General features: G+C 44.3%; 1 protein-coding gene across 5 annotated transcripts in view; it reads left to right on the top strand.

Moving 5' to 3' along the window:
• The window catches only part of LOC144602266 (protein phosphatase 1 regulatory subunit 12A-like), a 150050-nt gene that overhangs the window by 39751 nt on the left and 84050 nt on the right, over window positions 1-26249 (top strand). For all 5 annotated transcript variants that reach the window (XM_078415153.1, XM_078415152.1, XM_078415155.1 and 2 more), the window contains exons 2-4: window positions 18063-18193; window positions 22416-22534; window positions 25068-25227. In XM_078415153.1, coding sequence (XP_078271279.1) covers window positions 18063-18193; window positions 22416-22534; window positions 25068-25227 — 410 coding nt within the window. The remainder of the gene's footprint in view (window positions 1-18062; window positions 18194-22415; window positions 22535-25067; window positions 25228-26249) is intronic.

Genomic DNA, 26249 nt, shown 5'->3' with positions numbered 1-26249 from the left:
TTTGCATCCTTGTATTTGAGGATTGGCCACTTTGTGCAGAGCAGAAATGCTGCTGCTTTTATGATTTAACTGGAAAACAGGGACCACAATTCAACTCTTGGAACCCACCCAAATTCTTGGCCTCGTCTCGAGCACTGAGCATTTTGACCTTGGCCGCTATTGATTTCCTGTATCTGAGCTGTTTGAGCAGTGGGATTGCAGGATGCAATAATAGGCAGAGGAATTTTCGAAGGGAAGCTGCTCAACTGGTATCCAATCACTTAGAGACCTCTTCCTTTGTAAATTAGGATTTGAAGTTTACAGTTTTGTCTTGTTTAAAAAGAAAAAGCTCATTGAAGATCGACTAGGAGATATTGTTTTCTGTCTCACTGACAAAACATCATGCTGGCACTAAATGTTGACCATGCAGAATTTATATTTTGTTCTTGGAGTGGTTCATGTGGCTTTAAATTACCACTGACCAATCCCATTGTATCTGGGATGCACAGGTTAGTACCCTGATGCAGGAGGGGCAGAATGAAAGCAAGGGAAATGCTGCAGGCCACAAAGATGTGAAAGAATTTTGCTGAAGACATAATTAAAAGAAAGAGTTGCGTGCAGGGGTTGACAGTACGCAACCAGTGTAATGCCTCTAAAAGTTTTTTTTTAAACCGGCTCAAATTTTGAGCAACAGAGATAAGAGAAGCTGTAATCAACATGGAAACAAAGCAAAGGGAAGAGGAGGATGTCACTCCTCAATTCAATCCAGCTGTAATGAAGACCCGATTTAATTGCTTGAACTTTTTCTCAAAAGGCTCTTACTGTGAGAAATTTGTGACTGGCTTTACAGCAAGTATTTTGCCAAAATTTTTGCTTTGTAATGCTGGCAGAATGCTGTGTGGAAATTATGAAAGTGTACAGTTTCCTCTTTCTAGTAACATTGCTTGGAAAAGTTTTGAATGTATTCAGCACATTTACACTGATAGAGACACGCAGGAATTGCTATTTGATGTCTACTGACTTCAGTTTTTTGTCAATAAGCAGAATTAACTGATTCTGACAGACACAGATAACAAAGGGGCAGCACTGGACCAAACCACAAACAACTGTAAAATTCAAGTTGCCTTTTAATGAAGAAATAATCTGAGCTATCCTCCTTCCTCCTCCCACCCCTGCTGCATTCAGTCGGAATGCTGGAATGGAGTGAGACTGTCTGGGGAACTGGTTTATTTGTCTTGGTTACACAGATGGATAATTATAGAAATTGCAAGCAGGACAAGTTAGCGTCTGCAAAGGAGGCAAAAGATCTGGGTACTTTCTACCCTTGATGTTGACTGGTAACTTTTATCTATGTTCATCATTTGCAGTGTCTTTTGTATTTCCTTTTGTGCTTGGTTTCAACCGAGACTACTTATTTGGAAATCGCAGTAAGGATTAATTAATTAGATCAGAACACCTCCACGATATGATGGGTTCAAAACCCCAGAGTTTAGTTGGAGTATCAAGTGCTGAAGGGAGCTGGGTGAGATAACGTATGCCATAGACTGAACTGACAAATAAAACGAGGTGTTTGTCACAGGATGCTGAGTGCAGGCAGTGAGCAGTTGACTGGCGTTGAAGCCTCATTCACTCTGGAGGCAGGTGGTGGCGAGGTGGATGGGCGGCTGTTCAGTGAACGGCTGATTATTGGATCCTGAATCTTGACTGGCGAGTGGCAATATTCCCAGTTTCCTCTCCTGTTTGGAAGACATTCCGTTCAGCTTCAGAGATAAGTTTGATTGGAAAAAAAATCTGAGCAGTAGCACACAAAATTGGTTGTAAGAAGTTCTTTGTGATGTTTAATAAGCAGTATTATTGTCCACGGGCTCAGTTGTGATCTGCATGTCCTGTCAACATTGATTATTCTGGCCTCAGAATCCACTTCACGATCTAAATCTGACCTCAGGCGGGGAAAGCAGAGGATCCAGAAATCTGTCTTCATCAATGAGACGGTGGTGAAGATATGTCCTGGGTCCACCACATTAGTGCAATCACAAAGAAAGCTCATTATTGCCTCTGCTTTCTTTGCAATATTGAGTACATTTGGTATGTTGATACCAACCAACTCCAGTGAACTTTTGCAGGTGTATCATGCTGATTGGTTGCATCATGGCCTGGTTCATCAACTTGAAGGCCCAGAAACAAAGGAGATTACAGAGAGTGGTAGACATTGCCCAGTCCTTCACAGTTACTGACCTCCCCAGCATGGAAGGGATCTATAGGAGGCACTGCATCAAGAAGGCAGCTAGCATCACCAAAGACCCACATCACCCTGCCAACTCTCACATTCTGCAGGAAGAAGGTACAGGAGTTTGAAAACAATGATCACCGCGTGCAATAATAGCTTCTTCGCAGCAACCATCATGCTTTTAAACATTATACAACACAAATTCAGCATCTAAAAACTTCCATGGACTGTATCTTGGTTACACTATTCTACCTACCTAGTATATTTAATTTATTGCGTTATTTGATTATTATATTTTCATAAGATCATAAGTGATAGGAGCAGAATTAGGCCATTCGGCCCATAAAGTCTACTCCGCCATTCAAACTAGGCTGATCTATCTCTCCCTCCTGCCTTCTCCCCATCGCCTCTGACATCTGTTAGAGGTTTTATCTGTGATTTTTTATTTACAGGCCTATTAAGTGCAAGTAAGAATTTAGACAATCGCACACTCTTGAATCTCTTAAACCTCGCGTTGTGTCAGCCCCCCAGCAGCAGAAATACAGTTGATTGTAGTTCCTTCAGTGCAATGGATGGAGCTAATACAGTCTCTCACTTACATTTACAGACACTCCCCGACCTACGCAATAGGCGACTGAAGTAAACTTGCACTTGTATAAACAATTCTGTACTCAGTCCCAAGTGCAATCAAGGCAGTTTGTAATTTTCACAACACTGTACGATCACTCAAATTTTACATTGGAAACAAGCCAGCAATGGTGGCAGTGCTCATCTATAAGACCGCAGGCCACAGAAAGTGCCCCAACGACAAGACGGAACTCAAGTCAGCATTGCTTACCCAGAAGGTCGTCCACTGCAGAAACTGACCCAGATGCAGCTGGACTCTGCTGAGATAGTTAATACCCTCAGTGAGTTATTCCAGGCAGGAGATGCGTAAAATCTTACTTGCATAAGGGTTCACGGAACGTAACCGTCACATACGTTGGGAAGAGCTTGTATAGCTCTCTAAAGGCAGCATCTCACAGTTCCAAAAACATGTTTTCTTCAGACATTTGTAAACTGATTTAAACCCAGTGCATTTGTTCAATATGAACAACCTTGGTTTACTTCTGACATGAAAAAGCTGTTATTTGCTTGCTTGATCTTTAATACTTATTTTACTCTGAGGGTAAGTACCATCTGCCTTGCTGTAAGCAGGAAGCAGTCTGAGTGGTTTGAGTGTGTTGCTACTTTGAATAGGAGCTGGATAACCAATTGAAGGTGGTCTACTATATGTATAAGAAAATAACTGCAGATGCTGGTACAAATCGAAGGTATTTATTTCACAAAATGTTGGAGTAACTCAGCAGGTCAGGCAGCATCTCAGGAGAGAAGGAACGTGGTCTACTCTCCCTTCTCCCCAATCTCCTCTTGGTTTCTTTCTTAAAACTCCAAATTGCTCCTTCTTTGAGCACCATTCTCTTCTGCCTAGTGTTTTTTGGAGTTATATTGAGGACTGCTTCCAGGACACTAATCCTATGGTATAAGGAAATGGGATGAATCAGATGAGATGATCACCAATCTATTCTCTTCATAAATTCCATGATGGCAGAAGATCTCTCGAAGAGTATTTTCTTACAATGGAAGCTCGTGGTTATTTCATTCAGTGATGTAAGGAGCTACAGCTGCTGGAATCTTGAATAAATCACAAAGTGCTGGGATAACTCAACAGGTCAGGTAGCATCTCTGGAGCTGGAAAATAGAAGATGGGACATAGCCTGATAAGTGATAGATGGATACAGGTGAGAGCAGCTAGCCGGATAAAGGCTAGAGATGAGAAGGGAGCAAAAAAGTATCAGATAAGGAGAAGAGTGAAATGTAAATCCAGAGAAAGGGATATGAGTGGATTGGGACGGTGGGGGGGGGGGGGGGGGGGGAGGAATGAGAGAAAGGGTGGGATAATGGGAGAAATGGGTATGCACCAAGGGGGGGGGGGGGGGGGGGGGTGGGGTTGCACAGGAAAGAGAGAGGTAAGGGGGGGAGGAAATGTGACCTAAAATTTAAAAACTCAATTGCGTTGTAAGCTACCAAGCAGAGGAGATTCCAACACAACGTTAGTTTACCGCTGCATTTCATTCAGTTTCACTTGCTTGCTTTTTGGAACTAAACAAACCAAATTAATAAAATAACTAGTATTCATAAACCTTCTTTAAATTGGTAATGCTTTATGAAGATGTTGATTTATACCAGCAGCTTTCCTGGCGAATAAAAACGTGGCGTGGAATCCACAATGGTTTGTGGCGGTGCTGAGTGAGCAGCTTCCCTGTTCCTGCTCGCTTGTGTTAATACTTCTAATGCGTGCTTGCTTTTTCCTCCAAAGGATTCCCTCTGCTTTGTTCAGAAGGGATCTGCAAATGTTAGTTGGCTGCTGACCCCGGGCATAGGACGATGTCCCACTCCCCAGTTGCAAAGCCAAGTGTCAGTAAAGGATGACGGTGGCGGTTGCTATGAGGAACCTGGGGTGAAGTGACGGGTTGTTATTGAGAAATCGTGCGCCTTAAAATTGGAAAGATATGGTTTAATAATCTTAGACCAAGTTGGCAAAGGGATTTTCTTGTTGCTCTGATGGAAACCTAGCCAAAAGTGTTTGTTATTCTTGATTTAATGGGCCAAAGGGCACTTGTGGGAAATGTTCCGTATCCCACGACCCCTCATAGTTCTATATATATAACCAATGTTTTCCGTTAGTAATTGTGTAGAAACTCTTGTGAGTCCTCTGTGAAGCACACACACACACTGTTCAATTGCCTTTGGTGATAAATTGATTAGGTTTATTTTATAAGTGTCCTGTTGATCTGTTTCATCCAGGGGAAAATAAAGAGACAGTGATTGGCCTGCAACTTCAGAAGCAGGATATTAAACTGTCCTAGAGTTTCCCATCATTACTTTTTTGCGTATCTTTTATTCAGTTCTTTATCTCTCTCTACATCATTGTCTATATCTCTCGTTTCCGTATCCCTAACCAGTCTGAAGAAAGATCTCAACCCGAAACGTCATCATTCCTTCTCTCCAGAGTTGATGCCTGTCCCACTGAGTCACTCCAGCTTTTTGTGTCTGTCCTAGAGTTGTGACCCAAGCTGTCAGGAGAGGTGAGCCTGTCGCCAAGTATTTGCTAAATGATGTCTGAGTTGGATGTCTAAAGAATTCTGAAACTTAATCTGAACAGAAACACTTTTTCTTTTAGTTTCTGTAACTTTACAATAAAAGGACTAGGATTGGAAGTGGACTTAGCCAGTTCACCAAAACGGCCGTGTCATTCATTAAGCTGAAGGTTGATGCTGTGCCTTTTTTAAATCTGCTTTCTTGTTGGATTCTTGTATCCACTAATTCGCTACAGTTTAAACTTGAGTGAGCCTCAGCCTTCAATATATTTACCAAATGAGCACTCCTCTTTGGTTGTATCGTTGAATTCCAAGGATTTATAATGGTGTCAATTTGTGTCTGCCTCGTGGATCTATTGTTCCCAGTTTTCTTTCTCCCTCCTTTCTTGAATAGCGGTTGTTAATTCTTACTTTCCCACCTGCTAAGACTATTACAAGCTTTAAGATATTTTGGAAGATTGTCACTAGGGCATTCCCTTTCCTTGCCTTCAGCTCCGCCATATAGTTTGTCATTCTCTAGAGGGTTGGATTTTAAGCAGCTTAATCGCCCTGCCTAGTTTCCCTGCAGTGATATTAATCTGAGCATCTCACTTTTGTTATTCAGGGGTACACAACGTACAGAAAAAACAGGCAGGTGGGGAGAGGGGGCGGGGTAGCTCTGTTGGTAAGGGATGATATTCACTCCCTTGCAAGGAGTGACATAGAATCAGGAGATGTAGAATCAGTATGGATAGAGATGAGGAATTGTAAGGGTAAAAAGACCCTAATGGGAGTCATCTACAGGCCCCCAAACAGTAGCCTCGACATAGGGTGCAAGTTGAATCAGGAGCTAAAATTGGCATGTCACAAATGTAATGCTACGGTGGTCATGGGAGATTTCAACATGCAGGTAGACTGGGAAAATCAGGTTGGTAATGGACCCCAGGAAAGAGAGTTTGTGGAGTGCCTCCGAGATGGATTCTTAGAACAGCTTGTACTGGAGCCTACCAGGGAGAAGGCAATTCTGGATTTAGTGTTATGTAATGAACCTGACCTGATAAGGGGACTAGAGATAAATGAGCCATTAGGAGGCAGTGACCACAATATGATGTTTTACTCTACAAATGGAGAGGGAGAAGGGAAAATCGGAGGTGTCAGTATTATAGTATAGCAAAGGGGATTACAGAGGCATGAGGCAGGAGTTGGCCAAAATTGACTGGAAGGAGGCCCTAGCAGGGAAGACTGTGGAACAGCAATGGCAGGTATTCCTGGGAATAATGCAGAAGTTGCAGGATCAATTTATCCCAAAGAGGAGGAAAGATTCTAAGGGGAGTAAGAGGCACCCGTGGCTGACAAGGGAAGTCAAGGACAACATAAAAATAAAAGGGAAGAAGTATAACATAGCAACGAAGAGTGGGAAGACAGAGGATTGGGACTCTTTTAAAGAGCAACAGAAGATAACTAAAAAGGCAATACGGGGAGAAAAGATGAGGTACGAGGGTAAACTAGCCAATAATATAAAGGAGGATAGTAAAAGCTTTTTTAGGTATGTGAAGAGGAAAAAAAATAGTCAAGGCAAATGTGGGTCCCTTGAAGACAGAAGCAGGGGAATTTATTATGGGGAACAAGGAAATGGCAGAAGAGTTGAACCGGTACTTTGGATCTGTCTTCACTGAGGAGGATACAAACAATCTCCCAGATGTTCTAGTGGCCAGAGATCCTAGGGTGACAAAGGAACTGGAGGAAATCCACATTAGGCAGGAAAAAGTTTTGGGTAGATTAATGGGACTCAAGGCTGATAAATCCCCAGGGCCTGATGGTCTGCATCCCAGGGTGCTTAAGGAGGTGGCTCTAGAAATTGTGGACGCATTAGTGATTATTTTCCAATGTTCTATAGATTCCGGGTCAGTTCATGTGGATTGGAGGGTAGCTAATGTTATCCCACTTTTCAAGAAAGGAGGGAGAGAGAAAACGGGAAATTATAGACCAGTTAGTCTGACATCAGTGGTGGGGAAGATGCTGGAGTCAATTATAAAAGACGAAATTGCGGAGCATTTGGATCGCAGTAACAGGATCGTTCCGAGTCAGCATGGATTTACGAAGGGGAAATCGTGCTTGACTAATCTACTGGAATTTTTTGAGGATGTAACTAGGAAAATTGACAGGGGAGAGCCGGTGGATGTGGTGTACCTCGACTTTCAGAAGGCCTTCGACAAGGTCCCACATAGGAGATTGGTGGGCAAAATTAGAGCACATGGTATTGGAGGTAGGGTACTGACATGGATAGAAAGTTGGTTGACAGACAGAAAGCAAAGAGTGGGGATAAATGGGTCCCTTTCAGAATGGCAGGCAGTGACTAGTGGGGTACCGCAAGGCTCGGTGTTGGGACCGCAGCTATTTACAATATACATCAATGACTTGGATGAAGGGATTAAAAGTACCATTAGCAAATTTGCCGATGATACAAAGCTAGGTGGCAGTGTGAACTGTGAGGAAGATGCTATGAGGTTGCAGGGTGACGGACAGGTTGTGTGAGTGGGCGGATGCATGGCAGATGCAGTTTAATGTGGATAAGTGTGAGGTTATCCACTTTGGTGGTAAGAATAGGAAGGCAGATTATTATTTGAATGGTGTCAAGTTAGGAAAAGGGGACGTACAACGTGATCTGGGTGTCACTGAAAGGAAGCATGCAGGTACAGCAGGCAGTGAAGAAAGCCAATGGAATGTTGGCATTCATAACAAGAGGAGTTGAGTATAGGAGCAAAGAGGTCCTTCTGCAGTTGTACAGGGCCCTAGTGAGACCGCACCTGGAGTACTGTGTGCAGTTTTGGTCTCCAAATTTGAGGAAGGATATTCTTGCTATTGAGGGTTTACTAGGTTAATTCCCGGAATGGCGGGACTGTCCTATGTTGAAAGACTGGAGCGACTAGGTTTGTATACACTGGAATTTAGAAGGATGAGAGGGGATCTTATCGAAACGTATAAGATTATTAAGGGGTTGGACATGTTAGAGGCAGGAAACATGTTCCCAATGTTGGGGGAGTCCAGAACCAGGGGCCACAGTTTAAGAATAAGGGGTAGGCCATTTAGAACAGAGATGAGGAAAAACTTTTTTAGTCAGAGTTGTGAATCTGTGGAATTCTCTGCCTCAGAGGGCAGTGGAGGCCAATTCTCTGAATACATTCAAGAGAGAGCTAGATAGAGCTCTTAAGGATAGCGGTGTCAGAGGGTATGGGGAGAAAGCAGGAACGGGGTACTGATTGAGAATGATCAGCTAGTGAAACATGGTTGCAGGAGGGTTGCGATTGGCAATTAAATATTCCAGGATTTCATTGTTTCAGATGTGATAGAATCGGAGGGGCAAGAGGTGGGGGTGTGGCATTGCTTGTCAGGGAGGATATCACAGCAGTGCTTTGGCAGGACAGACTAGAAGGCTCGATTAGGGAGGCTGTTTGGGTGGAACTCAGAAATGAGAAAGGTTTAGCAACACTTATAGGGGTGTATTATAGACCGCCAAATTATTCCCTGAAGGTGGAATCTCATGTGGATAGGGTGGTGAAGAAGGCATTTGGTATGCTTGCCTTTATAAATCAGAGCATCGAGTATAGAAGTTGGGATGTAATGTTAAAATTGTACAGGGCATTGGTGAGGCCGAATCTGGAGTATGGTGTGCAGTTCTGGTCGCCAAATTATAGGAAAGATGTCGACAAAATGGAGAGGGTACAGAGGAGATTTACTAGAATGTTGCCTGGGTTTCAGCACTTAAGCTACAGAGAGAGGTTGAACAGGTTGGGTCTTTATTCTTTGGAGCGTAGAAGGTTGAGGGGGGACTTGATAGAGGTTTTTAAAATTTTGAGAGGGACGGACAGAGTTGACGTGGGTAGGCTTTTCCCTTTGAGAGTGGGGAAGATTCCAACAAGGGGACATAGCTTCAGAATTGAGGGACAAAAGTTTAGGCGTAACATGAGGGGTAACTTCTTTACTCAGAGGGTGGTGGCTGTATGGAATGGGCTTCCGGTGGAAGTGGTGGAGGCTGGCTCGATTTTATTATTTAATAGTAAATTGGATAGGTATATGGATAAGAGGGGATTCGAGGGTTATCGTCTGAGTGCAGGTAGATGAGACTAGGTCAGGGAGAGTGGTCGGCGTGGACTGGAAGGGCCGAACGGGCCTGTTTCCGTGCTGTAGTTGTTATATGGTTATATGGTTATATCACATTGAATGGCAGTGCTGGCTCGAAGGGCCGAATGGCCTACTCCTGCACCTATTGTCTATTGTCTATTGTTAGATCTTTAATTTCCATTCTATCTGCTGCAGATAAAAAATATTTTGTTTAGTGATTAATTGTGGGCATTCACCACTGATTATCTTGGAGAATATTCAGAACTGATGAATATGAACTCTCCTCTCCATCTCCATAATTTGAAATGTGGACTGTGTTGAAATTGTGATTCGGCATTCTAGCCCCGAAGCAGGGTCGGAGCCTCCCTGGATCTTGCCCAGGAAGGAGCAGCAGGTGGGGACAGTGTCTGAGCCTCCAGCTCTCACCTGGACAAAGCGCATACCTGGGCATCTGATTTATCTCAACTTCATAACAGAAACCCACAGCGTCTGTGGACTTGTTCTCATCATTCTCTCCATTGTACAGTCCTCTTACTGAAGCAATGAAAAGAACAGTGGTATTGGTTTATTATGCTCTCCAGTCATATAATACTCTACACAAGTACAATCAAGTACATGTACAGCAGGTAATACACAGGGAAAAATACCAGTGTGCAGAATATAGTGTTGTAACCATTGAGGAAAAAGTGCAAGATAGGTTGGAAGATCTGGACTACACCTGAGATTGTTGGAGGACTGCTCAGTAGTCTGTTGGCAATGGGAAAGAGGCTTTCCCTGAATCTGGTGGTACATTCTTTCAAGCTCAAGAGGGGAAAAAGAAGGAATCCTTGACGATGTTGGCTGCTTTCCCGAGTCAACGTGACGTATAGATGGACTCACGAGGTGGGAGGGGGAGTGGGAGTTGGAGTGGTTGGCAGGTCTGTGTGAAGGACTGGGCTACATCCACAGCTCTCTTCAATTTTATGTTGTCTTGATTGGAGCTGCTGCCAAACCAATCTGTGATGGATCCTGATAGAATCCTGTGGTGCATCTGTAGAAGGTGAGAGTCAATGGAGACATTTTTAACTTTCTTAGTCTTCTGAACAAGTAGAGGTGTTAGTGGGGCCTTCTTGGCCGTACCTTCACTGTGATTGGTCCAGGACAGATTATTGGTGATATTTAGGCCTAGAAACCTGAAGTTCTCCACCATCTCCAGTTCGACATCATTGAATATAATTTGGGCGTGTACACCACCTTGGCTCCTGAAGTAAGACTGAAGGAATCCATCGTGGTTTGGACAAAATTTCTTTAGTGATGTTTGTACGCTTTTATTTTATTTTAAGTTTAGTTTGGAGTTACAACATGGAAACTGGCCCATTAGCTCACCGAGCCACAGCGACCAACGATCACCTGTACACTATCCTAGGGATTCGGAGCAATTCACAGAAGCCAATTAACCGACAAACCTGTGCATCGTTGGAATGGGGGAGGAAACTGGAGCACCCAGAGAAAACCCTCATGGTCACAGGAAGAACGTAGCCCTAACTCTGCACAGACAGCACCCACAGTCTGGATTGAACCTGGGTCTCTGGCGCTGTAAGGAAGCAACGTTACTGTTGCTCCTCTGTGCTGCCCATGTTTTTGTACCATCTTCTAACTACTTATTTTAGGCAGTAAATTATTACAATTTCTTCCTTTTTGGTACCATACCCACCACCATCTTAAATTGGTCTTCCCCAATCTCTGTACTTGGTTCTCCACATACTACAGCTTGTGTATCCTGTCACTTTAATCTTCATTGATGTTGATGCTGTGTATCATCCTCACAACTCATGACTGACTGGACAACTGCTAATTGTGGGGAGATTTGCAGACTCGCACCATCTCCACAGCAAGGATATTTTTCTGTTGGTATGGAGACCAAAAAGACGAGTATCTGGATGGGGGATGGGGGGGATGGGGGGGGGTTTCCATCAAAACCTCATATAATTGTAGAAGGAACCAGTTATTTCCTTGTTCTTGTTGGTATTGTTCCTCCTTCAGCCCCCAGTCCAGCACCTGGTTAACGGAGACACCCACTCATTTCAGACAAATGGAATTGTTGACATTTTCCGAGATGGTTATCTGTTTTGGGGATCCTTTTCAGCTGTTGCTTTCAGATTGAAGGGGAATTTATATTGTTTTGTTTTGTCTCAATTGCCTTGGTTACTTCTCATAATTTTGCATTTTGCAGCTGCTTTAAATGTTCAAAGTGAGGTTCACTAGCTGAGCTGCTGTCTTCTCCATCTCGCCAGGTTTTTTTCTGCTCTCGTTGGTTTCCTTCATTTCCACCACCCCAGTGGGTGTAAAAGCATACAGCGTGATATAGATTAGGTACAGAAATGGGTGGAGAAATGGCAGATAGAGTTTCATTCGTGAAAGTGACATAGCTGGTAGAGCTGCTGTTGTCTCATTGCACCAGCAACTCCAGTGCTGTCTGTGAGGGGTTTGCACGTTCTCCCTGTGAACACATGGGTCTCCTCCGATGACTCCGGTTTCCTCCCCCAACCCAAAGATGTGGGTTTGTTAATTAATTGGCCTCTGAAAAATTGCCCCAAGTGCATAGGGAGTGGATGATGAAGTAGAATATCGTAAAACTATAGTGTAAATGATGATCAATGATAGGTGTGGATTCAGTGGGCTGAAGGGCCTGTTTCCATGTTGAATCTCTAAATTAAAGTGTGAGGTATTGTACTTTGGGAGGTCGAATGTAAAGAAAAATATACAATAAATACAAGTCCCTTAGCAACATTAATGTACAGAGGTGAACTTAGGGTCCAAATCCATAACTCCTTGAAAGTGACAACACAATTGAATTAAGTAGTAAAAGAGGCATACAAGTCGATAGTCAATAGTCGTTTATTTGTCACATACACATAAATGTGTAGTGAAATGAAACATTACCCGCAGTTGAACAATAAGACCAATAAGAATAATCAATAAAAATGCAATAACACATACAATCATACACTAACACCAAACAAAAGAAACATCCATCACAGTGAGTCTCCTCCAGTCCCTCCTCACTGTGATGGAAGGCCAAAATGTCTTTTCTCTTCCCTGCCGTCTTCTCCCGCGGTTAGGCTGTTGAACTTGCCACGTCGGGGCGGTCGGGGCTCCCGACATTGAAGCCCCCGCTGGGCGGTGAAAGGTCCGCGGCCTATTTCAGGCCGCGCCGGACGGTGAAAGGTCCGCGGCGGGCCGACCCAAGCCTCGCGATTCGGGGCGGGCGAACACGCTGCCTCTGCCGCTGCCGGTGCTCCCGATGTCGGCACCCATCCAGGGGTCTGCGGGCTTTCGACGTCCACGCGGCCCGCGCCGGAGCCTCCGGAGACGAGTCGCAGCCGCTCCCGCAGCATCCGTAGGCAGCCAGCGCCGCAGGTGGTGAGTCCGGGCCGTGGGCTCTGCGAACCAAAGCCCCAGGTGGTCCCAGGTGCATGGCCGATGGTAGGCCGCAGCGGGAACGGAGACACGACACAGAAACAAAGGTCGCGTCTCCGTTCGGGAGAGAGAATTTTTTACATTTCCCGTTCCCTCCCACCCCCTCCCCCAAACATAACATACAAACACTACACCATATTAAAACTACAATTCATACAAAAACGACAAACAACACAAAAGACAGACGGACTGCAGGCAAGCCGCAGCTGCGACGGCAGCGCTGTAGGAAGGAACTGCAGATGTTGGTAGATACAAAAGATAGACACAAAAAGCTGGAGTAACTCAGCAGGACAGGCAGCATCTCTGTAGAGAAGGCATATTGTTTGCTTGCCTTCATTATTCAGGGCATTTAGTATAAGACTCAAAGTCAGGATGCAGCTCTATAAGACTTTGTTTGGTAAGGCCACATTTGGAGTATTTTGTGCAATTTGGGTCGCCCTAATACAGAAAGGATGTGGGGGTTTTGGAAAGGGTGCAGAAGAGATTGAGCAGAATGATGCCTGATTTAGGGGGTATTAGCTCCAATGAGAGATTGGTCAGTCCTGGATTATTTTCTTTTGAACGCTGGAGGTTGAGGGGAGACTTGATTGATATATATATGAAGTTATGAGAGGCATAGGGTAGAGAATCAGACCATTTCCCCAGAGGGTGGGGAATATCAAATACTAGAGGGCATACTTTAAGGTGGAAGGGACAAAGTTGAAAGGAGATGTGTGGGGCAAGGTTTTTTTACACAGAGGGTGGTGAGGTGTGGGGCACGTTTTTTTACACAGAGGGTGGTGGGTGCCTGGAATGTGCTGCCTGCGGTGGTCGTGGCGGCAGATACGATAGTGGCATGTAAGAGACTTTTGGATAGGCACATGTACGTGCAGGGTGTGGAGGATATGCATCACGTGCAGGCAGATAAGAGTTGGTCTTGGCATCCGATTTAGCATGGACATTGTGGGCCGAAGGACCTGTTCATGTGCTGTACTGTTCTATGTTCTATATCTTTCTGTGACCAAGGAGACCAGAAATGTTCACAGTTTAGCAGCTGTGGGCCCTGATCACTATTAGGCCCTGATCATTTGTCTTGCTTATGCTGTTTTTCCAGCTCCCCCCCCCCCCCCCCCTCCCTCTTTGCAGTAAAAAGCAGCATTTCATTCGCAGCAGCCTTTATATTCTGTGTTTGCATTTGAACTTTGCATTTCTGATGTGAGAACACACAGATCTTTCTGAGTACGAGCTTCCAATAGTGTGTCACTATTTAAATCATGCTCTCCTTTCCTATTCTTCCTCATTATGCACCATGTGTCTTTTGAAACTAATCAGATTATTTGGAAAATATAATGTAACGTCTGAAAAACGTGAAGTCAGTGTGTCGGATGTATTAATAAGTCCAACATCTAATAGTCGGAAAATCTCTTGAGCCCGACACCGTTAAAGACCCGAGCAATACCGTGCACAATATATTTGCCCTGTTGCCCAACTTGTCAGTAACCTTTTGTGCCCTCCACACAATCTGTACCTGGAAGGATAAGAGAGACGTATATTGGGGTGAGAGAGGGAGTAGGGAACTTGATATGAAGAGACGGTTGGAGGTTTGTGTGGCTAAACTAGTGGCAGGGAACTAGCATCACGGCATAAATCTGCAGGTGGAAGAGAAGGGAAAATGAGTAATCGGGCAATAATTTCCTCTGAGTTGTAGATTTTGTTGAATCAGTGGTACCTCAGTGCACTCTTGGTAGTTAATGCCGTGGAAACTTTGCAGAAGTAATTTTTATTTAAACATTGCTGATACTTAAACAACATAATTTACAACCTTTCTTTTATGTTCTTTTGATTTATCTCAATTTTAAACAAAACTCAATTTTATATGGTGATATTAATACTTGACCAAGGTACATGCAATAACATTTTCAAACAGTGGACAGATGGCATGTGCTTCAATATCAGGTTATCCAAGTCTGTGCTGAATTACACTTGGCAACCTCTGCAACCCAGCTCCACCGAAGACCTGTGTTCTTCGATTCCCTCTGCTTCTCTCCTGCAGTCGTAAAACACAAAGTGCCAGAGTAACTCAGTGGGTCAGGCAGCATCTTTTAGTTTCGTTTAGAGATACAGCGTGGAAACAGGCCCTTCGGCCCACCGATTCCACGCAGACCAGCGATCCCTGTACACTTGGACTATCCTACACATTAGGGGCAATTTATGATAATTACCTAAACCAATTAACCTACAAACCTGTACATCTTTGGAATGTGGGAGGAAACCGGAACACCCGGGGAAAACCCACGTGGTTACGGGGAGAACATACAAACTCTGTACAGACAGCACTTGTAGTCAGGATCGAACCTGGGTGTCTGGTGTTGTAAGGCAGCAATTCTACCGCTGTGTCACGAGTCTCTCTGGAGGGCATGGATAGGTAACGTTTCAGGCTGGAACCCTTTTTCAGTCCAGCATCTGCAGTTGGTTGAGTCTCTATTCCTGCCCTGTTCCTTGCCCTGTTCCTGAAGCCCTCTTGCAGTGATTTGCCATAAAAGTGAAGCCCCCAGCACTGCACTCTCTGGCAACTACTCAAAAGTGTTTTATTTTAATTTTGAGCCTCTGGCCTTTCTCAGGGTATATAACAAACATAAGTTTTGTTTTCAGCTTCTGCTCTAAAAGCATTTGGGTCTACTTTCGGGGCTGGGAAATATAAATGTGATCTCTGGCCACTTTCCTGTGCCAACTAGCATTATTGAATAAAACTGCTATTCATTGTTGTTAAAATGCCTTTTAAACTACTGTACAACCATGAACAACCCGTTTTGTATGATAAAATGAAACCGGTCCCAATGCTCTCAGCCTCAGCTGATCTGGCCCCTGCTCTGGTGATGTATTTAATTTGATGCATATCATTCTTGTTTTTTTCATTAATTGAAAGATACAGCAAGAAAACAAACCCTTTGGCCCAAGGAGTGCACACTGACCATCGATCGACCGTTCACACTGGTTTAATGTTATCCCACTTTCTCATCTCTCCCTGCACTCTCGGTGCAATTTCTTGAGGCCAATTAACCTACAAACCCACATGTTCTCGGGATGTGGGAGGAAACCGGAGCATCTGAAGGAAACGCATGTAGTCACAGGGAGAACGTGCAAATTCCACACAGACAACAGCTGAGGTCAGGATTGAACCCAGGCCTCTGGCGTATGAGGCAGCAGCTGAGGTCAGGATTGAACCCAGGCCTCTGGCGTAAGAGGCAGCAGCTCTACTCGCTGTGGCACCCTGCTACAGGTAGTTAATTGATACCCATCTGTTCTAGTTCCAGTCATTTCTCCACAATACACACAAGTCTGCAAAAACGTGATATTTGCTTTGTGCTTTTACGGCTGTCATATTTTATGCACCCTCTTCTGCGCTTTCGTTCTTTAATTATTTTCATGGATATTAAAATAAATGAGCTTTTCCATGAAGGCAGTGCAGTAGCACAGCTAGTAGCGCTGCTGCCTCACAATGCCAGGGACCAAGTGCAATCCTGACCCCAAGTGCTGTCTATTTGGATTTTGCACATTCTTCCTGTGATGGCGTGGGTTTCCTCAAGGTGGTCCAGTTTCGTCCCACATCCCAAAGACGTATGGGTTTGTAGGCTAACTGGTCTGTGCAAATTACCCCTAGCATGTCGGGAGTGGAGAAGAAAGTGGGATAACATTGGACTAGTGTGAACAGATGATCGATGGTCAGCATGGACTCAGTGGGCCGAAGGGCTTGTTTCCATGCTATATCTTTAAACTTTCTGCCTAAACTCCCACCTTTTTTATTCTCCAAGTTGTTGCAAGCAACATCTTTGGACATGCAGCAGTGAAGTATTAAGTCATCGACATTGTGTTTTGTTACGTCCGATGTTAAAAATGTATGATGATGGCTATGGGCGACTTTCAAGTCATTGATTTTGAATGTTTGTCCATGAACTCCAACTAGACTCAAACTGCCTGGGGGTCGCACTAGGAACTTTAGGCATTGGTTTGTTTTTTGCACTATATATTTTTTGTTCATTTAACAACTTTTTGTATGTTTATTATATTATCAATTGAGTACTTTGTGTACATACCTGTTTTCAAGGTTTCAACGTCAGTTTATTGTCACATGTGCCAATTAAGGTACAGTGAAATTTGAGTTACCATACTAAGTAAAAAGCAACAAGACACACAGCCACATAAAAATTAACATAAACATCCATCACAGTGGATTCCACATTCCTCACTGTGATGGAAGGCAATAAAGTTCAAGCATCTTCCTCTTTGTTCTCCCGTGGTCGGGGCAGTCAAACCATCCACAGTCGGGCAATCAAAGCCCCTGCAGCGGACGATCGAAGCCCCCGTCGGGATGATCGAAACTCCCGCGTTGGGGCGGTTGAAACTCTCTCTGTAGCATAGAGCTCCCGAATCGGCCTCTTCTTACCAGAGACCGCGGGCTTCATGATGTTAAAGTCCACAGGCCCCGCGGTCGGAGCTTCGATCCCCGGCAAAGGTGATCGCACGCTCCGCAATGTTAAAGTCCCGCAGACTCCCGTGGCTTGGAGCGCCAGGTTGGTCTCCAGGAAAGGCCACCAACTCCTCGATGTTAGGCCGCAGTGGGGACGGAGATACGATACGGAAACAAATCGCATCTCTGTCGAGGTAAGAGATTGAAAAAAAAGTTTCCCCCAATCCCCTCTACCACCCCCCACATAAAACAAACCAAGGAACACTAAAAAATACTTTTAACACATACTAAAAATAACAAAAAGAAGAAAGGACAGACAGACTGTTGGCACGGCAGCCACTGCTGGTGGGGCCACCCGATGTCTTTGCTGCTGCCAGTAAGAATTTAATTGTTCCGTTCCGGTAGGTACAACAATAAAACTCTCCTGACTCTCTCGACTTGACCAAGCAGGAAGAGATGGCCAAGCAGCCAACAAAAGAAGGCCCCACTCTGATTCCTGCTGCTCGCCGGCTCGACAACCATGTTCTCACTTCCCCGACTCACTTCCACAGCCACGTGTGTTTCCTCCAACCATCTGCCCATTGAAACCCACCTTGCCTATGTCCACCTTGTATCAGCCTCCAGCCCTTTGTGTCCTTTTGTGTTTTAACCAGCATCTGCAGTCCTTTGTGTCTCTGTGCACTCACTGTTACCCCTTGCTTTCTGACAGGCCTGCATTGACGAAAACCTGAGCATGGTTACCTTTCTGCTGGAGCACGGCGTCGATGTCAATCAGCCTGACAATGAGGGCTGGACAGCACTTCACGCTGCGGCCTCCTGTGGATTCATGGAGATCACCCAGTGAGTATGGAACCGACTGATCCTCATTGGCACCTGAGCAGTATTCTCACTGAACATGAACATGGTCTTTAGACTTCAGAGATACAGCGCCGAAACAGGCCCTTAAACCCACCAAGTCCGATCACACTAGCTCGATCCTACACGCTATGAACAATTTACAATTATTTTACCAAAGCCAATTAGCCTACAAGCCTGCACGTCTTTGGGGTGTGGGGGGAAACCGGAACACCTGGAGAAAACCCACGCTGTCACAGGGTGAACGTACAGACAGCACCCGTAGTCAGGATCACACCCGGGTCTCTGGTGCTGTGAGGCACCGACTGTATCGCTGAGCCACCATGCCAACCCCAGTCACTCTGCATCGCCAGTTTTCAACCTTGGCTCATTCAATCCAAACTGGAAAAAGAGCAGCAACCGCTTTTGGATTCTGAATTAAACAATTGCACAGAAAGCCAAGCCAACATTCAGTTAAGTCAGAAGTGAAGTGAGGCAGAATTACCGCAAGGTTCCAGCCACCCAGCTTTGATTCTGACCTTGCTGCTGGCTTGGAAGGCGTTTGCACTTTTCCTCTGCATGTGGGTCCATCCAAGATGCTTGTTTTCTTCCCACTCCCCAAAGCTGAGTGATGAAAGAGTCAATCGGGAGCTGTCAAGAGAATAAAGTTTCAGTCCGACAATGAAAAATAAGAAGATGGGGAAGGTAACGATGGTAATGCCTTACTGAGGGCTGGCAGGAGTGAGATGGGCTGAATGGCCTGCCGTGTTGTAATAAAAGACTCAGTATTGGAGTAACTCAGTGGGTCAGGCAGCATCTCTGGAGTACATGAACAGGCGATGTTTTGGGTCACAACCTTTCTTCAGACTGATTGTTGTAGAAGGGAGAGAAAGCTGGAATAAGTGAGTAAGTACTGAATACTGTAGCTTGAAAGAGGTTCGGGACTTTGAGGGAGATTATTTATTTTCTAGGATTGTCTGGCAGCAAACCCACAATATAAAGGACTGAGCTTTCTCAGTGTTTGATACTTTTCCAGTGTCTTAGTATTAGCAATGCACAATGGCATTCCAGTTCTTGTTTTAGTTATGGAAGGAATACTTGAGAAATTCCATCGAAAAACACTATCTGTCATTTGGGAAACAGAACTTTTATTTATACCGAGTAATGTCTCCCTCATAGTGCAGGAACCACTTTAGAATTAAAATAGTTGTTAGGCTTTGCATTGAACATTCTGGTGATAGTTTCCAGTGGTGTTTGTTAAATGGTGGATGTTGGCCGTACAACTTTCAGTGAGGTTTTAATGCATTTTGGAAGGGTGCAAATATATTCACAAGGAGCATATTCAATTTCATGTTTAAGTTCTATTTTTAAAGGCAAAGAGTAGGGCAAGTTTTTTCTTTTTTACACAGTGGGTGAGTGCCTGAAATGTGCTGCCGGGGGTGCTAGTGAAGTCAGATACGATAGTGACTTTTAAGAGACTTTTAGATAGATGCACGAATATGCAGAGAATGAATGGATATGGATCATTTGCAGGCAGAGGAAATTAGTTTAACTTGGCTTCAGCAGGTGTTCAGCACAAACAGTGTGGGCCGAAGGGCCTGCTCCAGAGCTGCACTGTTCTATGCTCTGTTTAATTTACACAGTTTTTCATACTTCATAATCATTGCATTTTCAGTCTAAAAGAGAACACAAATTACTAACTTTTGGGTAATCATACTATAATCTGAACGGTGATTATTCTTTCTGCAGAAGCCTGTGTCCCCCACAACTCTTCTAGTTTGGCACTTTTTTTGTGCCAGGCCCACCCTGAGGTTCATATAAAGCACTATCTGCCTCCACCCCACAATTACATTTTGTCTCTGTGCCTTTTACCCCTGCCCATTGCAATTATACTCAGGCTGATCCTTCCTCAATGTTCTGACCACGTTGGCAGTCTTTATCCTCATCAATCCAATCGTAAACTAGTCCCTTGGAGTGGACTAAGTCTCATGCCCTAGTTTTTGGGTGGTACAGTGGCGCAGCAGTTACTGCCGTACTGCACCAGATACCCGGATTTGATCCTGACTACGGTTGTTGTCCGCGCGGCGTTTGTACGTTCTCCCTGTGACCAAATGTGTTTTCCCAACTGCTTCGATTTCCTCCCACACTTCAAATACTTGCAGGTTTGTAGGTCAATTGGCTTTGGTTTAAATTGCCCCAAGTTGGATAGTGCTAGTGTACGGGATGATCACTGGACTCAGTGGGCCGAAGGGCCTGTTTCCACGCTGTATCTCTAAAGTCTAAAGTGTTTGTTACAGACCCTGTCTGATGGTGGCTGAATGCGGAGCGAGTTCAGTGTGAAGCAGGACGTTGGGTCAGACTGGTCCAGGACAGCTTTGGCTGGGCAGGTGGTCCAGTCCGCCAACAGACTGACCATTTTAGACACTGTGTGCTGTGTATCACTGGCTTGTTGCCCAGCAGACAACATTAATAAGAATGCTTGGCTTGATGACCCATCGCAGGAGCACAAGTATGTGTAGAACTGGGTGAGATCATTGTTGTTCATCTGCTAGTTTCCACAAGTGAGATTCTCCTCCCCCACACACTAATAGATCAAGGGGCACAAATTAATGGTGAGGAGTTCAGAATTCTCAGATATGTAAAGAAAGGAAGTGGGAGAAGATTATTTGGTGCACCTTTCAAAAGTCTTATTTAGCTGCAGCTACTTAATTTCTGATCTTATTAAAAATCAGTCATCCCAGGAATCAATCTGGTAAACCTTTACTGTGTTCCCTCTGTCACAATAATGTTCTTTCACAAGTGTGACGTGATGCATTTTGAGAAGACAAATAGCGGGAGGGCATACAAAGGATACGGCTCTCAGGAACGTTTATGAACCAATAGATTATGGTCAAGTCCAACACTCCTTGAACGTGGCAGCACAGTTTGGGAGGGTAGAATGTACATGGCATATTTGTCTTAAATGGTCAGGGCATTGAATATCAGATTTGGGACATTTCATTGCAACTTTGCAAGAAAGTGATTTGGCTGCAGCTCTGGTCACCACACTATTGGAAGGATGTGGTTGTGCTGGAGAGTATGTAGAGGGATGTTGTCTGGATTAGAGGACTTTAGTTATGGGGAGAGACAGGAGAGAAGTAAAGGAAGCCGAGATAAACTTTATAGAAATATTTAAGATTCAAAGATGCATAACAGGGGGTAGATGGTCAAACGTTTCTCCCCATGGTAGGGGTTTATAAAACAAGAGAGTATTGTATCTAAGGTGAGAGGTAGGAGTTTTAAAGGGAATCTGAGAGGATTTTTTTTACACAGAGTATGATTGATATCTAGAACAAACTGCCAGAGGAGGTAATGGCATTAGATACAAATCCTATCTAAGTCTAAGGCCCCCCTCCGTCATCCTGGTTGTTGGCTGCTTGCTCCAAACCTCGGCTAGAGCAGCGTCGATGTGTGGTCGGATGCAAGCCTGGGCGATGTCATATGAAGGACAGGCTGTTGCCCATGCAGCACGTCCCCCTTCTCCACATCGCTGATCGATCTAAAGGAACAGCAGAGCCATTACAGTTTGGCACCAGCACCGTCGCAGGAGCTGCCAGAACGAGGTTGTAGACAACGACGAACTACCTTAGGGACTCCGACTCCGGATTTTTCTTGAGGTTTACTCCTGGAGCCTTTTCCATGACTGGATATGGCCACAAGGCAGTGGAGGTTTTAGATCAGAGTTTCCCCTCTCCTAGATGGACTGCCTTCCTAGGCTGACGAGCCTCATCTGCCTGAGACTCGTGGGGGCGGGAGGGTCTACCTTCCCGTCTGTAGCACCTGCCCACTGCAGCCTTCAACCACCTTCCCAGCCGTTGTGACGTTCCACTAAAGTCAGCCATCATCCTCCCTCCGCCTGTTTCACCATTGAGGCCTTGGTTGGAAATCCTATGTATAGGAGGTATTTACATAAACAATTAAATAGGCATAAAATAATATGGACCTAATGCGGGTGAAACCGAGTCTTTATTTATTAGTTATGGATCTAAGTTTGCTGATGACTCCTGTGAACAAGATGTTTTCATGTGGCCATGCATAAAGATTCTGAGTCATTAGCACTTATGTTCAAGTCCTGAGGAAACCCACTTGGGGTTCAGTTGAGACAAGTCCTATGCATTGTATAGAGTTGAGGCATGGTGATAGCTGATACCCCGCCAGCCCTGAATATATCTACCCATTTCATGAATAGATACCTAATTAAACAGCGAGCAAGCGTTGCAGCTGTGAACAGTGAGGGCGAGCTGCCGGTTGACATTGCCCAGGGTGAAGCTATGGAGAGGATGCTGAAGGAGGTCATTAAAAAGCAAGGTAAGAACTCCATGTAACTGGGTAACAGATTGGTGGGAAGATACTGCTTCACAATTAAAGATCTGTAAAGCATCGAATTGTAGGGTAATTCCAGCCCTGTGGATAAAGATTGATTACAGCATGTTTTGGTGTAAAAGAACAGTCTTGGGTCTGGCTACAATAGTGACCCTTTAGATACACACAAAGAGCTGGAGTAACTCAGTGGGTCAGACAGCATCTCTCGAGAAAAGGAGCATGTGACATTTCAGGTCGAGACCCTTCTACAGTCTGAAGAAGGATCTCGAACCAAAACATCACCGATTCCTTTTCTCCAGAAATGCTGTCTGACCTGCTGAGTTACTCCAACGTTTTGTGTCTATCTTTGGTTTAAACCAGCATCTGCAGTTCCTTCCTACACAATAGTGACCCTTTACTTCAGCAAGACTAGATATCTGTATTAGCCATTAAAATTTAACTGTAGAGTTTAGAGAATGAATTGCGATTGAGATGCGGCTGCTGAATGCAGAAGGCCAACAAGGTCATATTGTCATAGAGGAGGAAATGGCCGATGCTGGTTTATACACAAAGTGCTGCAGTAACTCAGCGGATCAGACAGCATCTCTGGAGAAAAAGAATGGGTGACGTTTCGGGTCAGGGCCCTTCTTCAGACTGAAAGTAGATGGGGGAGGGAAGAAGGGGTAAGGCCAGAACAAATCAGGGCCAGCAACAGATGACCAAGTACGGGTGGAGCCCTTAATGGCCCATTGTTGGCTGGGGAAGAGGTGATAACGATGGGTTACAGGGATGCAAACAGTGGAATTAGTACAATAACTTGATGACCACAGAATTCTCCACCATTTTCCCCTCTTTTTAAATGGTCTTTGGATCCTGTATCCTTAACCACCTGCCTCTGTCTCATGTGGTTTGGCAATGTTTAGATTTTTTAAAATATATGTTTTATTTATGATAATGCTCCACTGAAGCACTTTGATATTTGTGACTTTAATGATGCACTACAGGAGTGGTTCTTGATGTAAAACTTACCCCAGCCACAATAAAGTGACAGAAACTTCAAAAAACATAATTACATTTGTCCAAATGTAGGAACAAGGAACTGTAGATGCTGGTTTATAGAAAAGGACACAAAGTGCTGATGTAAATCAGCGGGCCTGGTAGGCAGCATTTTTGGAGAACATCAATAGGTGACGTTTCGGGTCGGGACCCTTCTTCAGACTGATTAAGACAAATCTGTCCATTTGATTCCCTGAATGCCATTTCTTTCTTACGGTCAGCCTGCAGTTTCTCCTCAAAGCCTGGGCATGGGACACTGTTGCCAGGAGACTCGCGTGCCTTTGCTTGTGGGTCATTGCTTTTATAGTTAAAGATGTGTGTGTGAGAGAGAGAGAAATGGAGAGAGAGTAGCACCGGAGAGAGAGGCCTGTGGTGACTGGGCGAACTGCTGGATGGATCTGCAGTTATAGGATGTCTTTGGGGTAATCGGAGACTAGAGGTTGTTGAATGTTTGATTTTAAAATGGTGTGGAGGGCCAGTGGGACCCAGGGATTTTGATGGATGATTTACATTGTGCATGTCACATATCATATGACACATTCTCCCAGGAGATCTCCACAGTTGTTTGTCGTGGTCCCAAAAGAGTGATGACATCATCTCTTGTATCCCTGACAATGAAATTGTGTTAGAGTCACATGGCCGATTCCTGACAGGAAGTGCCAGGAATGTTTTCCAGGTGACGCAAAGCGACTTAGAAATGGTCGCTATTGTATTCCGCTCCTGGAAAAAATAATGATTTTCACATGTATAATGCTGAGAAAAGGGTCAGAATCGTGCAGTTGAATATCCAGGCAAATATCCAATTCTGCAGACATTTTAGGATGAGCATTGAAGGATCTTGAATTTCCTCACGGTGAATCAGTGCCGTTTAATGAATACATTTCTTTAACTGTTTGCAATTTTTGATTAGTTATTGAAAATTATTTGAAGGGAACTTTGAAGCCAGAATCGAAATGCTTTTTTAGGCAATGTTTATTTTTGTTTTATACAAAGTTGATGTGTGCCTTGTGACTGTGGAGTCTTGTGTGAGGGAGGAAAATAGGATGCTCCCTTTTGCAGCATTTGTTTATATTTTATAAACTTGAGCATTGCTGAAAGGCTGTACATTTCCAGGTTTAATTAGGTCATTTTTCAAAACGCAAGTTTAATTTCAGACCAGAAAGTCTTTACAAACCAGGAAATATCAGCCTCCTGACCTCTGGCACCTGAAATGTGGAGGTAATGTTTAGAAATCTAAAGTTTTGATGATTGACACCAGAGGCACACTTCATGATTGATGGGCTTTTATTATCTTGAGTCGCCCTTGAGTCCAGTCCATGCCATTCAGCATGGTTCAGATGAGGGAAAATGACTAAACGTGCACATGTTACAGCTTATGCATCAACTGCTGTTGCATGGGGCAAGGTAGTATTTGCAGGCACATTGAGATAGTGCTGGGGCTTGTGTTGTTTTTGGTGACAATTATCCTGCATCTCGCTTGCAGGGGTCGACGTGGAGGTGGCCAGGAAGGAGGAGGAACAGCGGATGGTCCAGGATGCCAGGCAGTGGCTAAATCGAGGGAAAATGGAAGATATTCGGCACCCAAAAACTGGAGCGAGTGCCCTTCATGTTGCTGCTGCCAAAGGCTACTTGGAGGTCATGAAGTAAGTGAACAATTATAGTGATTTCGGTGAAAAGAGTTGAGAGAGTCTCTTGTTTCAGCTAAAAGACGTTACCCTGGGTTACTCTTTATCAAAATATTAAAGGCAAATTTGTATTGAGGAATGTTTAAAAAAAAAGATTGATGTTGAGCTGATTATGATTTGTCTACAGGGAAATTGCTGCTTCCTGCTGTGGGAATGAGCTTTATTTGCCCTAAGATTGCGAACAATGACAAGCTGGTGATTCGAGGAGGGGTTTTGGGATTGAAGCAGGAAAGTTGTTCAATAGAAACAAGCCAAGCAATCTAAAAGAGAACATTTGCTGGCATTTAGAATGATGAGAGGGGATCTTATCGAAACATATAACATTCTTAGAGGATTGGACAGGGTAGATGCAGGAAAAATGTTCCCGATGTTGGGGGAGTCCAGAACCAGGGGTCACAGTTTAAGAATAAGGGGTAGGCCATTTAGGACTGAGATGAGGAAAAACATTTTCACCCAGAGAGTTGTGAATCTGTGGAATTCTCTGCCACAGAAGACGGGAGGCCGATTCACTGGATATGTTCGAGAGATTTAGCTCTTAGGGCTAAGGGAATCAAGGGATATGGGGAAAAAGCCAGAACGGGGTCCTAACTTTGGATGATCAGCCGTGATCATATTGAATGGCAGTGCTGGCTCGAAGGGCCGAATGACCCAAAGCTGCACCTATTTTCTATGTTTATGTTTCTATAAAGATTGATGAAAGAATGAGGTAACTATACACGAACACACATTTTTGATGTTCTCATCGTTAAATCATATCATCTGTTCATTATCACTGCCATTTTCAGATACTTGATGAGCACAAATTAGTTAACACGTTTCTTGCGTTTCAGCAGTTACTATATTTAAAATATTTTGCTGAGTGCGAACTGCTTTGAGTACTTGACAAGCTAGACACAAATGCAGTTATTTTTATTCTGTTTCACATAGTTTAACAGAACGCAACTCCTGCTCGTGATCCTTTGCAGTTTACGATAGCAAGT

The sequence above is a fragment of the Rhinoraja longicauda genome, chromosome 18 (genome assembly GCF_053455715.1).
Source record: "Rhinoraja longicauda isolate Sanriku21f chromosome 18, sRhiLon1.1, whole genome shotgun sequence".
Taxonomy (NCBI): Eukaryota; Metazoa; Chordata; class Chondrichthyes; order Rajiformes; family Arhynchobatidae; genus Rhinoraja; species Rhinoraja longicauda.
The sequence above is the reverse complement of the archived record's forward strand: the minus strand, read 5'-3'. Positions and strand labels throughout refer to the sequence as shown.